This window comes from Tenrec ecaudatus, chromosome 5, assembly GCF_050624435.1.
Source record: "Tenrec ecaudatus isolate mTenEca1 chromosome 5, mTenEca1.hap1, whole genome shotgun sequence".
NCBI lineage: Eukaryota > Metazoa > Chordata > Mammalia > Afrosoricida > Tenrecidae > Tenrec > Tenrec ecaudatus.
Window position 1 is genome coordinate 186,185,150 of NC_134534.1, and position 15,275 is coordinate 186,200,424.

The 15,275-nt window shown below is 47.5% G+C and overlaps 1 protein-coding gene across 1 annotated transcript in view; it reads right to left on the bottom strand.

Annotated features, from left to right (window-relative positions):
* CACNA2D3 (calcium voltage-gated channel auxiliary subunit alpha2delta 3) overlaps positions 1 to 15,275 on the bottom strand; it is a 978,241-nt gene that overhangs the window by 523,573 nt on the left and 439,393 nt on the right. The window contains exon 6 of the mRNA XM_075550920.1: positions 4,934 to 5,065. Coding sequence (XP_075407035.1) covers positions 4,934 to 5,065 — 132 coding nt within the window. The remainder of the gene's footprint in view (positions 1 to 4,933; positions 5,066 to 15,275) is intronic.

A 15,275-nucleotide genomic window follows, 5' to 3' on the forward strand; every position in this document is an offset into this window, starting at 1 on the left:
CATAACCATAAGTGCTGATACTATTGATCGTCATAGCCCCTGCCATTGACTCCCCCTATGACCAGTCCATTCATGTGGCCACCAAGGGAAACAGGATGCATTGATTAAGGCAATCTCAATCTGTCTGTATTCCATATCTACAGATTTGCAAATCTGCCTATTTGCTTAAGTGAGTTGGTAATCCCAAATCAGTCTTTTCAATGCTTTACTCTGTAGGTGCACACATGTGTACAATGGTTTGGTATTCGCCAACTCTGTTCATGGAAACATAGAAATACAAACACAAATAATATGAATGCAATGTAGTTTTAAACCACCCTCAACACATTGAACAGGGTTTGGGGAGATGGATTAATGATGTGTGACCTCCTTTTGGATTGATACTATTACCTGAGGATGGGTTAGGAGCCCCTCCCAGATGCTACTGAAACTTGATGACTTTCCAAACATCAAGATGAAATGATTTCACTGGAGAATCTGGTAATAAATACACTTCCAGAGGAAACATGGACAAATGAGACATCCTTCGAGCCTTGCTGCCTGCAGTAAAGGAAGGACCTGGTTCTTTCTGCCCTGAGAAAGTCTCATTCCGAACAGGGAAACAGACCCCAGATGCTGCATTTCACAGTAAGGATTCAAGAGCTCTCCAAGCTAAAGAGATTTTACTAAAGTTACAAAGTGGCAGGTGCCCAGGCAAGGCTACAACTTAGCCTCCCACTTCCCAGTCCACTGCTCTCTGCCTTGTGCAGCATGTCCATGTCTGTGTCCAAGGCACCTTCTAGAAGATGGCAACACAAGTGAGGCGGATACACGGGCAGCTGGCTTTCTGCCCTGGGAGGACCATCTGCTGAAGCCCATCTTGACGCTCTGTGACGGCGGTGCAAAAGCTGCACTTGCTAAGCCAACTGGACCTTGGAGCTCTGCCTCCTGAGAGAGTCTCTCTCTCTCTCTCTCTCTCTCTCTCTCTCTCTCTCTCTCTCTCTCTCTCTCTCTCTCACACACACACACACATACACACACACACACACACACACACACACACAAGCACACGTATTTTAAGAGACTCATTTAGGCAAACCCAGCCCCAGGTGGGACTGTCGCCTTCAAATCAATATATGTTTACTACTCTTTCCAACAAGTGGCTATTTTGAAAATATTCAAGCAATTTCAAAATTCAGTGGAAGAATAATTGGTTCACCTCAAATCTTCAAGATATAGGAAGTGCCTCTTAACCAAGAAACACACCCATGAGCCACGTGCTTAGGGAAGTCCCTCTTGGCATCCCACCCAGGCTGGGCAGGGCAAGAAACCCAAGCAAAGGGAAGCGGTGTAGCTCAGCAGCGGGTTTCGCTGCCGCCAGCCTTCCCTCTGCCATGTGCTCCGCTCCATTCTCAGCACCAATGACTGCCAGCCCCGCGGCGTCCGCTCTCAAGGCAGAGAGCCTCCAGAAGTGCTGGCAGAGGCCCAGGTGAAAATGAAATTAATGTCAAACTCTCTACTGCTAATTTCAATGTTCAAATTGAATTGGGGGTTAAATTATTGTGCGAACCTTACACACCATAGGGTTTGTCTTTTCCATAGATTGGAAAAAGATGATTGGAAGGAACATAATTTCATCCACAGCAATGCGGGTACCTGTCGCCCACCATGTTTTGAGGATGTTTCTGCTTGACTTCTCATGTCCTTTTAAAAGTTTGTGTCTCAGCAAACACTTCGATGCATTATGAACTCAGGAAAATACTCTCCCTCATGTGGATGATTCTCTTGTCCTTGTCCCATTTAAGACTTAATAATGCCGCCGTTAAAATGAATAAATTAATAATAAAATGGCACAATCCATGCCCTACTTTGGCATATAAAAATCAATAGTAGGTCCACAGAGCAAAATAGAACACAAAATTATCTAAAAGTTCTGTCACACAGCATAAGTCCATGTGGCAAAAGGTTTAAGACTATCCAACAGAACTGGGAAAGATGATACCAAACCGCACAATACAAAGCCAAATATTGAAATGTTAAGTACATGCCAATGAAACTATTTGAAAAATTACAAACTCTAAATATTCCAAAGATTGTTTTCTCCTCTGGATTTATTTCTGTCTAGCTCCAATCTCCCCTTTTCTCCGCACTGGCCAAAGGATGTTATAGTCCAGTGCTTCTCCGCTCTCTTCAGTGAAAAATCCTTTCCATAAAATTAACCTGGCATTGCCAACGGCATTCAAATTCTAAACAAAGCCTTTCTACAGCCCTCCACCGGAACAGATACTATCTCTTGCAATATGGGCTTTCCATTTTCACCCCTCTATTTGATAGTAAAAAATCCAGAAAGGGAGAAAGGAATGTCAAGAGGTAGTACATGCTGGATGACTTAAAACTCAGTGGGTTTTGACCAATTCCTTCCTGGGAAGCAGTGTTGTATTTAGGCCCTTAATCTAAAGTATAATACATGTCTTCCAGAAGAGCTTGAGGATTGAAATGCCTAAATGCCTGTTATCAAATGAAAGGTTGGCTCCTGGCATGAGCTGTCATCAGATTTGGCTTGAACATGTGCCGTGAGGCGTCGGCTGTGCAATCCTCCTCCATCAAGAGCTCCTCCATTCAGCCCAAGGCCACCACCACGACCAGTCCTACAAACCAAGCACCATAATCACGTACAAGAGAGTTTCTGTGAAAATTAGGAACCTTCCTTTTCCCATGATCAGGATAGACCTATTGAATTAGCCAGGAAACAGAGTGCCCATCTCATGGAGACCTGACCTCCTGATACCTCTATCTGAGGGCGGCGAGGGAGTTCCGTGGGCTTCCAGAGGAACAAGCAAACCTGTCTGGGAGGCTGCACAACCAGAGCGCCCCTGCTTTGTGAGGAGGATGAGATGTGTCTTGGGTATTTGTGACCAGTGGTCACAGGAGCTGGTCCACGGGAAAGGACACCGTGCCTCCCAAACGAGAGGGTCAGTGAACAAGAGCTAGACCCTGGATGGGACGCCCTGCCAGCTGCAGCTCCAGCAGAGTACTCCCACCCAGCAAGGGCGGGGAGGACGGTGTACCACCGCGCGGTTCCTCCTTCTGCTGGCAAGGCCGACTCCAAGCCACCAGGCAGCAATGCCACATGACTCCAGGAATGGAGAGACGCTCTCTAGGGAGGAAAGCTGTCTTAGCAAAAATGCCCAGAGGTCAGAGGCATGCTGTCTGCACACAATCAAGCATGAGGGGACGATATGACTCTTCTAAGGACATTTAACTGCTTCTGGGCCCATGCATTTACTAGCATAGACCAGAAGCAGGAATTTTAAAGTCAAAAATCTGTAGAAAGTGCCATCAAAGAAGCATTTCTAAGTCAACTGCTCTGAGGACAAACCTTCCATGCAGACGACTGTCCCTGCCTTCCCTGATTACATAAGCCTTTATGGGGACTCCTTTTCTGGCCCAATGTTTTGTTCCGATTAAAATATAAGGGCTTGCTGCTGCTGGAGACCCAGAAAAGCTGTGCTTTCTGCTTATCCATCCAACCAGCTGTCATTGAGTCCACACCCGCTCAAGGAGAACACATGCATCAGAGTAGAATTACACTTCACAGGGTTGTTATTAGCTGACTTTTCGTGGACTAGAATGCTAGGCCTTTCGACGGAAGCACCTCTGAGTAGAACGAAAACTCCAACTTTTCTATTCTCAGCTGAGTAAATGAACTGCTTGTGCCCTCCAGGGACTCGGCCTTCCTGCGAATGTCCTGCAGTGAGAAGGTGCCCAGGTGGACCAGTACTCTCACTGTGCTCTAGGTTAAGTAACAGCTGAGTCAAATTAGACTTTGCTCTCTGTTCATTGCATGAAGGCAGATTGCAGCTTGGTTACACTGGAGCTTGAATTAGCCCAGTGTTTATTATAATGTTATTTATTTTTAATAGGATGTTTATTGTTTAAACTTCTGTTAGCAGGAGGGGGAGCTGTGCGTGCATGGTTGAACACTGCCCTTGGGAACTGCTGAATAATCTGGCAAAGCAGACACCCGGCAGGCGAGTCTCGGGGGACAGATGCTGTGTGCGGGGGCAAACAGCTCCTCAGGGCGGAGGCTGGCGGGCTCTGAGCCTCAGAGTGGGAAGACATCAGGTGCCTCATCTTACTTAATGAAAACATAAAAGACTCTACTTAATTGCTCCAAGATTATGCAGGGTGCGTTTTCCTTCTTTTAGGCTGAGCTTGTTAATTTCTACAGCTGTGATGTTGGCACAATTGCAGCCCTGAGTCCTGTGTTCACAACTCATAGGCAAAATTAAAGTTTCCCCTTTTAATTAAAATTCAAACCAAGCTAGAATTAGCATCCTATTGCATAGCAGAAGCCTAGGAAGGCTGCGGAAGAAACGCCTGCAGCAAAGGCAGGCTGGACACACTCTCTGCAGTGCGCCTGCATGCGGGGCTAGGGAGGGCCAGTTCAGCTGAGGGTAGTTCAACCTCTTTCTCAGGGTGGATGAGGTCCGGGACGGGGGAGGGGTGAAGGGAGGGTCCAAGTGCACAATGTCCATTTCTTACCGGCTGGAGCCAACAGTTTACTCTGAGAGCCCCCTTTCCCAAGCAGAGCGGTAGTGCCAGCCAGAGCAACACCTCCAGACTCTAGAGCACAGGAGCAACATGGACCCCAACCCTCTCTCGCGCAAGGTGAGGACTCAGAATTTCTCTATTAAGAGAGATGCTGAAGCTGCACCCAGGGCCGGAGGAAAAAAGTCGGGTGCTCAGTGACAATGCCTGCAGTGGCTGGGAAGGGTGGAGGGGAACAGGGTCACAGGCACCACATGGGCGCCCTGGTCCTTTGGCCCACCGCCAGCAGACTGGCGCTCCAGGGAGTCAGTGGAGGAAATGGTAAGGCTGCGCTAGAGAAGGGGAAAGATGGCAGGGCCAACATGAATGGGAATGGTAAGAATGCCGCGCTCCGGGCACTTACCTGGATACTGCCTGAAAAACCCCTTCGCACTTCCAAAGTACTGCCAGATGAGAGATGGGTCGCGATCAAAGTTATCCACAAACACTTTGTTCAGGGATTCAGACCAGTAAACTCCATTGACAATCGCAGGGTCTGGGGGGAAAAAAAGAAGGAAAAGTCGTCTTACAAACCAAAATGAAATGAAACCAAAGCAGCTGGTATTGCCGCCTGGCTTAGCAGTTATCGGCAGGAGGTCCAACTGGAAGGAGGCTCTGAAGCATGGGTTCTCAACCTTCCTCACGCCATGACCCTTCATAAAGCTCCTCATGTTGTAGTGACCACCCTCCAGCAATACAATTATTTTCCTTGCTACTTCATCACTGTCATTTTGTGAATTGGGCGAAAAGGTGGATCAAGGGGTCGCGACCCACAGGTTGAGAACCACTGCTCTAAAGGCAGCCACAGCAGTCTCCACCGACAGGTCTGTATCTGAAAGGCACTGGCCTGCCTGTGCTTCTGTGACAGCCCACTCTGATGAGCCTATTTTGAAATGATGCCACATTAAATAGCACGCTTTATTTAAAAACAATATTGTCATGGGTTTTGGGTTGGTGAAAGTCTATGCAACATGTTAGGTTCACCTATCACAGTTTTCAAACAAAGTGACATTTGTTCTACATCCTCTACTCTGTCAACATTCTCCCTGTGGTTCCATTCCCAGCACGCTGGAATCCCGGGCCTGCTGTCTTCTCATGTGGTGCTTTGGGTTGTATATTGACCTTTTGAACTCGTGAGAGATGCTTCTTCATAAAGCACTGATCTCACCAGAAATACACTTAATCTCCTACACACCATCATTCTACTTTTCCAGTAAAAAGTGTTCTCTGGAGGTAGTTTGGACTCAGTGTTTGAAGAGCGTCGCAGGGTGATAATCTCAAGTAGTCCCCGGGTCTCCATGATCCAGTTAATCTGATCATTTTTAAGAACTTAACTTGTGTTCTTCACTTTTCTCCCATCCTAACTAGGATCAGCTGTTGAGTCCCAAGACAGAATGGTCAGTGCTGGTCACCGAGCACCATCTAGTTCTGGCCGTAAGACAGCTGGGGCTGTGGTTCTTAGAGAATATCAACCTTGTAGACTTGGTTTATTCTCCGTGAGTTTGGTTACTGTAGAACTCCTTTGCCCCTGACGCACAGAGACCAACACAGTTGGGTCTTCAATGAACATATGTGCCTGCCTCTGTTTTTGTTGCACTCATTTCTGATGCACAGCAACCCCGGCACAACAGAAAGAAACATGGCCGGGTCCTGCCCCATCCTCACAGTTGTTGTTTGAGCCCACTGTTGAAGCCCCTGTGTCCGTCCACCTTGTTCAGGACCTTCCTTGCTTAGAGCGGCCCTCCAGCTTTACCCAGCACGCCCTGCTCCAGGCCTGCGTCCCTCCTGGCAACATGTCCAGAGTGCATGGGATGAGGTCTCCATGTCCTGGCCGCTGAGGAGCCCTCTGGCTCTACTTCCTCCAGGACAGATCTGCTTCTTCTGGCGGCAGTCCATGGTGCTTTCAGCAGTCTCCGCCAGCACTGAGTTCGCATGCATGGGCTCTTCGTGGGTCTTCCCTATTCCATGCGCAACTCTGACAGACATTGGAGGCGATTAAACAGACCGTGGCTTAGGTCAGGGGCAACTTAGTCCTCAGCGTGACCTCCTTGCTTTTTAACCATTTAAAGAGGTCTCGTGCAGATTTACCTAATGCAAAACATCATTTAATCTCTTGACTGAGACTTCCATAATAATTGATTTGGGATCCAAGCAAGACAATATTCTTAACAACTCCAACCATTTCTTCATTCTCATGATGTTACCTAATTAGTCCAGTGGTATGGAGTTTGGTCTTCTTGACATTGAGTTGTGGTCCATACTGAAGGCTACAATCCTTGATTTCATCAGCAAGGGCCTCAAGTCCTCCTTACTTTCAGCTATTTGTATTATCTGCATGTCACCGGCTGTTAATAAATCTTCCTCCAATCCTGATGCCATATTCTTTTCCATACAATCCAATTTCTCTGATCATTCCCTTAACAGACAAATGAAACAATTATTCAGTGAGAGGACACGACCCTGATGCACAGCCTACCTGAAGAGAAACCATGCAATATGCCCTGGCTCTGTTGGGACAGCTGCCATCTATGTGATCTGGGATCCACCAGAGCTCCCAGAATCCACTGAAGTAAGAGACTTGGCTGGTTGGGTTGCCTTGGGGCCTGGGAACATCTGCTGTGCGGGGAAGAAGCAGCACTCACAGAAGCGGCTTGTGCCACTGATCAATGGTCAAGGTGACCCTGTCAGCAAGGGTTCCTGTTCTCCCGCTTTAAGATAACTGGGTCAGATTCTCGTTGACGTTGCGTTGCCAGGTCCGTGCCAGGAAGGGCAGGCCATCCCTCCCCGCGGAATCTCGCTGGGAGTTGCTGAGGAACATTTCCCGGGACTACTCCTGGGGGCCATGGTTTTCCATGATGCACTGCTATTTCACGTATCCTTTCAAAGTCTCTGCCTCTGGGAGTGAAAGGTGTGGAAGGCGTCCTCCTAGCTTAAGGAGAACAATCAGGAGTTCCATGCCTGCATGATCATTTGAGAAGATACCCCTTCCTCCTGAGCTCTGCCCTGGGGTCCTGCCTCTACTGTACAAAATTAGATTAAAATCGTGTTTCCCAATGTCGACTCTGTGGCAATGCCCAGCCCTCCTGTGTAAGTGAGCTGAAAAACAGGGCAGCATGGTCCTTTCTCCCAGTGTTCCTGTCCATTCCACGTCAACTGCTCACGCACATTGGTCAGTATGAAGAACTGGAGTATTAAGTCCTGCTTCCCGCCTTCTCCTGCCGGAGAGAAGACGTTCCCTCTCAAGCCAGTCCAGAGCTTCTTAGATGCTCGGCTTTAGAGAAACAGACTCAGAGCAGATGCTTGGGGAGGAAGAGTCCCGTAGCACCTCTGCGATGAAGTTGTAATTTTGATGTGCAGAGCAGCTCGTCCATCCCCAATCTGTCTTTGTAATGCATCTTGGCGACCAAAAACAAATCACTTTTGCAGTTTCTGTCCTTTTCTCTTCCCAGATAGCTATTCTTTCCAGGGCTCTGCCTTCAGGCCGGCGCTCGGCTGCCCGGGGGATTTGTGGTGCAGATGGCTAAGACCATCTCGGCAATCCCTCACCTCAGTCCAGGCACTCCACGCCGGTTCCTTTCAGTGAGGTGTATGTAAAGGGGGCAGTCCTTCCTATCATCTCACTCCCTCCGTGCTGAGGGGATGCACTCAGGAGACACGGCACATTCTCCCGAGTCTCTCTGAGGTGAGCAGCCACCTGGAGTTCAAGTCAATGAGGGATACCAACCACTCATCACAGGGACTGGCACATGCGAAGGCTGCAGACACCCCACTCTGCCAGCTCCCTGCACTGTGGCACCTGCACACGCACGCGATGGCGACAGCCACGCCACGGCATTTCATATACCAATAAGGTCAGTCACGGCCAACAGGTTTCAGAGAAATTTCCAGGTTAATGGTCTAAGAAGAAGGTGAATCTACTTCTAAAAGTTAGCCAATCAAAAAAACCCTATGGAGCATAACCAATATTGTCTGGTGTAATGCCGCTAGGTTAAAGTCACTCAAAGCACACAGTGGCTGCAGAACTAAATCCAGCTTCCTCGTGATCATGAAAAGGACGCCAGGCCAGGGAAGGCTTTATCCTGCTATACGTGGGGTTGCCATGGGTCAACCCAAGGAAACTAACGACGATGCCATCCAGTCCAAAGGAGCTGTGCCCGACCCCACACGTTAACAAATAACAACATTGGGTGCCCAGAAGAGCTCCCAACACCCATTCCTGAACACGGGATGGTAACCAACACCCACCTGTGCAGCTCTGGAGGCTCCACCTATGCTCTCGGACCAATGCCTAGTCCCAGCGCTGTGGGGAGCCCCGAGACCCCCACCCAAGGAAACAGCTGTTCGGCCACTTCTAATTCACAGGGCAAAGAATTCGCAATGATTCTGCTATGCATTTATTCATCCAACCAGTATTTATTGATCACACCTATCATATTAGACATTCAGTAGTGACAGTGAAAGAGACAGTGATGCTGACACTTCAGTCTGAGGACTAGAGAAACAAAGGACCAATGAACAAGAATGTCCAACAGGCATAGGTGCAATGAAGACATAAAAAGGGATCTCCTGTCTGTGGCCGCGCTATGGCAAGGGGCGGTGGGTGGGGGGTGCTACTTAAACTGGATGATCAGAAATGATCTCAGAGAGGAGTCCAGAGAGGAAAAATAACCCGGTGCCATGTGAAAGCAGAGCTGGCAGTCTACCTCACGGGAGCCCAGCACTCACCTCCCTCTCTCAGTCTCAGGTGGACGTACTATGCTGGTCTGCGTACTGCTTGATGCTGGAAACTATGCCATTATTGATTCAAATGCCAGCAGGGTAACAAATCGCGAACAGGTTTCAGTAGCACTTTCGGATGAAGACAGAGGACAAAGAAGATAAGAGCGAAAAACCTTGCCCATGGCAGCAGAATACTGTGAAATGTGCAGCCAAAAGTGGAGTGCTCAGGTTGGAAGCCACTCAAAATACAACCGAAGAAGGGCTGCCTCCCCCAGGAGAACTGACCTTACTGTCTTGGACGGAGTCAGGTTTGGGGACCTTCAGTAGCTGATTAAGTTTGCCTAAAAATGAGAAGGAATGGCTTGGAATAAATATTCAAAATTTAAAAGTAGAATGCACAAAGGACATTGAATGTAGGAAAATCAGATATTATCCAAAGTGAGCTGGGACACATAATGACGGAGCTGCTCCAGCACCGAGAGCTAAAGAGGAGCAGCACTGGCCATCCCAAGTCCAGCAGTCACACAGCTTCCTATGTTTGGAACGACAAGTTCACCAGGCCTGGCATTGCATTCATCATTACAAAAAACACTCCACGCTCTGCCCTGAAGTGCAACGCTGCCTGCATAGAGGAAGAGAAAGATAGGCAGAGGCATAGAGACAGAGACACTGTATATTCTCAAGCATAAGCCGACCCGAGTATCAGCTGAGGCTGCTAATTTTACCACAACAACTGCATAAAAAATGTGCTGAAAAACCCAGCTTATACTCGAGTATATATGGTACTTCGATTGTTGAACCCAACTCATTCCAAATTCATGCTCAAAAACCCAGCAGCGCAAGAACTGAATATATCTTTCCCTTAAGAAATGGAAAATCAAACCATTGGTTTGTAAAGTCGTGTTTCCAGTACTTTGATTAAAATGGAGGCTTGCAGCTTCTTGTTTCACTCTGTCTGAAAGCTATCACCACCCAGTTGTTTCTATTCATCCAAACTAATAGTAACTTTTCAACCTCCTCAAGCATCTGGGTTTGTTGTTTTGAAATGAACAATGTCACACCTTTCACTCTATTGGCCACTTTAATCACATTTTTGTGTTGATAATGTGTGGTAGTTACAGAATCTCATGCCAACTTGAAGATATATAGTGCAGGGGTGGAGTCTAGCCTGTCCATCAGGTCACAGCCTGATGGTGCCTCCATGTGGGTCTGGCCCTCTCATAAGGGGGGCCCTGGGAACCTCCCCTCTCTCTCTGCCTTCACCTTCCTGCTTGAAAGCCACTCTGAGACCAGGAGATGTGTCCACCACCATTAGATCCATGGGACTTTGACCCACTGCCCTGTGATAGTCCTACACTCTTGCATCATTGCTTGTGGCCGCTTGAGTCTGAAGAAGGACTTACGGACTACTGTGGGACAGATGTATTTGCGTTGGCTGGCCTGGGATGTTTTCTGATATAAAGCTCTTTCTTAGACATAAGAAGGGGGTACCAAGAACACCCCGGAATTATGGTGAGCATCGAACAACTCACTCTGAGTTAGTGCCCCCAGCAGTGTCGCCTGGGAAGGTACTCTCTGGTCACAGTGAAATGTTTTGTTAAAGCAGTTTCACTTGGACCTCATTTGTGTGTTAGTCGATTTCAGAGAACCCAGCATGCGGCTGTGAAATTTTGTTTCCTGCTTGAGAAAAATGACACAGAAACTGTTGTGATATTGAACACAGCTTACAAGGACAGCACTATGGGAAAAACTGAAGTGTACGAATGATGTTCTCATTTTCAATAAGGAGAAATGTCGATTGATGAGAAACCTTTCTGGATGTCGGTCAACTTCCCCAGGGGGCAAAAATGTCGACTCAGTGCATTTGGAACTTTTCCCCCCGGGCTACACTGCTCATCAAGCTCTCTGCTTAAGAGGTCTGGAAAGACAGTGCAACCGCGTACAACAGAAAAGGAGTGGTTAGTGGCAGACAGGACTGGCTTTCTCACTGTGGCAATGCCCTCGCCATGCAGCCACCTCAACGCGCCAGTTTGGGGCAGAAAATAGCAAGCCTCTCTTGCCCCATGCACCTGACTCACCTGAGCTCCCTCTGTGTACTTCTTTTGTTTGCACACATGAAGAGGGACAAGAAATAAGAGGTGAAGCAAAACCAAGGGAGGTGCCGTCAGTCACCCACAAGGATGAGTTTGGAAAAGGTTTCCAAGAACGGAATCACAGATTTGACCAATGTGTTAAGTGTAATGGATAGTCCTTTGAAAGTGACCAGGTGGTTTGGTTAAAAAAATGCAAATACATAGTTTTGAAAAAATATTTCCATTCCCTCCTATATGAGTGTCACTGGATTTGTTTCTCTGGTCAACCCCCTGTTTCTCTGGTCAACCCAATAGCACATAATGCCAACGCCATGTTGTATTCAGCAGCCAAATGAGACCAGTGGTGACCGATTCAGATCTCACAATGATTCCTATCTTGAACTCCATCGTGGTTCCCACATGGTTCTCTCAAATGGACAGCCAGTATCACTAACTTTGATATCATATTTTCTGCAAATGAAAGGCACAATTAAAAGCACGATGATGACTATTTCAACACATTCACACAAACATTATATCTGCCTGGCTGGGAGCAGCACTCAGACTGCGGAGCCGCCCCTGGGCTAGTCGCAAGGCTTGTGCGTGACACACTCTCTGTACACAGGCTGCATCCAGTTGGGTTTTCAGCTCAACTACGGAGCAGACTTATGGACAGTGAGCAGATTTTTATTTTCAACTTTGCTGTTCAAGTAGTGGAAAGTTTGAGCTTTGAGCTGTTTGACAGCTGAGTCTCACTGTGTATGCCTACAGAGAAGTCCAGTCAATAGAATTATTGAAATTTAAGCAGAAACCATCAGACCCAGTGATAAAGAAATTGAAGCATTCTACCAACTTCTTCCATCTGAAACCGATAAAACATGCAATCAAGGCATACTCATGATTACTATCAATTGAAACACACAGGTTGGAAATGAAGAGGAAGGAAGAAGAACTATCAATTCTGTCTTCAGACAGATCTTGGCTCAGAACGGTTTGTATGAGTTATATTCTTTTGTGCCTTCCTCTTCTTTGTTGCCCCTCTAACTTTGTCCTTCTGCAGACACCAATTCCTCTTGACAGCGCATCTAGTGTGGTCGAGATGAAGTCTCCCTAGTCTTTGCCCTAAGGAGCAAGCTGGTGGTACTTCTTCCAAGACAGATTTGTCTATTCTTTTGTCAGTCCATAGTACTTTCAATATTCCTTGCCAGCACCAGAATTCAAATGCATTCACTCTTCCTTGTTCTTCTTTATCAATGTTCAAATTTCAATGCTGAATAGTTCCCTGAAAAGGTCATGGCTTGTGTCAGGTGCACCTCGCTCCTCCAAGCCATTGCTTTGCTTTGCACCCCTGTGCTGCTGATTTACCAAATAAAATGTATCCATCATTTGATCTCTTCACTGTTGCTTCCATGAGAACCGACTTTGGATCCAAGGAAGGAAGAAGAAATCCTGGACAACTTCAACGTGTTCTCACTTGTCATGATGTTCCCTGTTGGTCCAGCTGTGAGGACTCTGCTTTTCTCTACAAAGAATTATAATCTACGCCGAGAGCTGCGATTCCTCGATTTTCATCAGCAAGTGCTTCAGGTGCTCTCCACTTTCAGCAAGCAAGCAAGCTTGCATCATCTGCGTATCATGCACTGTCAACAAACAATCCAATGGTTTCCTCCAATCCTGATGCCACATTCTTCTCCATGTAACCCAGCTTCTCTGCTTATTTGCTCAGCACACAGTAGGGTGAGTAGACATACCCTGTGCCTACTTTCCTGATACCAAACCATGCGGTATCCCTTGCTCTGTTCACACAACTGACTCTTGACCCATGTATAAGTTCCGAATAAGCACACTGAAGTGTTTAGGAATTCCCATTCTTCTCGAGAATGATTTATAGTCTGTCACAATTCACACACTTGAATGCTTTGCACAGCTCACAAAACAGGTACATTTTCTGGTATTCTTTCCTTTCAGCCCAGATCCCTCTGGGGTCAACAATGACATCCTTGTTCCATATCCTCCTCTGAATGTGGCTGAGCCCTGGGAAGCTCCCTGCGCATGTACTGCTGCAACCACTATTGGATGATCCTAAGCAAACTTGTACTTGCCCGGGATATAAAGCCTACTGTTCTATGATTGCCACATTCTGTTGGGTCACCTTTCTTTGAATGGGTACAAATATAATCTCTTCCATTCAGTAGGCCAAGTAGCTGTCTTCCAAATTTCCTGAGATAGGTGGGTGAGGGCCTGCAGTGCTTCATCAGCTTGTTGAAACACTTCAATTGGTGTCCCAGCAATCCCCGGAGCCTTGTTTTCAGCTCATGCTTTCAGTGCAGCTTGGGCTTCTTCCTTCAGCACCATTGGTTCTTGCTCACATGCTACTTCTGGAAAGGGTTTCATTTTAACTATTCTTTTCAGTACAGTGACCTGTGTGTTCTTTCCATCTTCTTTGGCTGCTTCCTGCATCAGTCAATATTTTGCCCATGGAAAAGTTCAATATTGCAATTCAAGGCTTGCAAATAGATACTTAGTTCTTTCCGTTTAAGAAATGTTGACTCTGCTATTCCATTTCGGATTTCGAGCTCTAGGTCTCTGCAAACTTCCTTAAAGTATTTGACTTTGTCTTTCACGCTGCCCTTTGAAAGTTTCTGCTCAGCTCTTTGACTTCTCCATCTCTTCCACGGCCTCAGTTACTCTGTGATTAAGTTTCAGAATCTCTTCTAACATACAAGTTGATATTTTCTCTCTTTTCTGTCTTTTTAATGTCTTTTGATTTCTTCATGGATATTCTTGATGTCATCCCACAGTTCAGCAGGTCTTCTGACATTAGTGTTCAATGGGTCAAATCTGTTCTTGAGATGGTCTCTAAATTCAGGTGGGATATCATCAAGGTTACATTTTGGTTCTCGTTGACTTGTTCACTTTTCTTCAGGTTCCACCTGATCTTACATGCGAGACATTAGAGAAGAGGTGACAAGTACAGTCCAAGTCACACGTGGCCGAGAGCTGAAAACAAATGAGTGCAGGGAAGGTCTGTGGAGCTGGGGGCGGGGACTGGACTCTCTCCAGTCTGTGGGTCTGCGTTCGTGCACCTGGTGCTTTGGCAGCTGTACTGCCAGCCACTTGGTGGAGGAAAGATGAAGTTCTCCATTCTCACAACGATGCAGAGTCAGGAACCCATGGGGAAGTTCTGCTCGGTGCCACAGGGCTGCTGTGAGTCAGGATTGACTGGATGGCAGTGAACTGTTCCTTTGGGGTGTTGGTTTGGGTTTCATGTGCCAGCCATGTGCTGGCTCTTGCAAACGTCTCTCTTTTCAGTCCCTGCCGTGCCCACCTGTGTTTGACTGACTGCTGCTGAGTCGGACCACACAGCAAGCAAGGGCCTGTGTGCTCTCGCCCAGCTCGCTCTGCCTTGAAGGAGGGCCTTGTTGATGCCGAGAAAGGTCGGCTCAGGACCAGTTAGACACAGACACCCACCTCGCCCACCACAGAGAGCAAAACAAAAAACACCTTGAACCATTCAACCACCAAGCATTTAAAAATGCAGTTCTTTGAGGCGCCTCCGGGGTGGGGGGATACAAATGGCAAGCGTGCACAGCAGCGAACAGATGCCTGGAGGGTCCAGTCCATGCAGTGATGGGCCTTGGAAGAAAGTCCTGGTAGTCTTCTGGCAGAGTTGGTCACTGTGGAGCTCAGCTCTGCCCTCTTACCCTCGGAGATGCCGCCGGGCCCAACACAACTCAATGGCAGTGGGGTTTGACGCGGTCGCTGAAACCTGTGCAAGGCCCATGCAGAAAGAGTGAGTGTGCAGCGAGCTGACATCATGGCGTGTCACGCACATCAAAGGGCAACACCCAGTTAGAGAGTACAGAGAGCTGTCATCATTTGGTAAGAATCCATTCCCGCTGTTCATTCAGAACG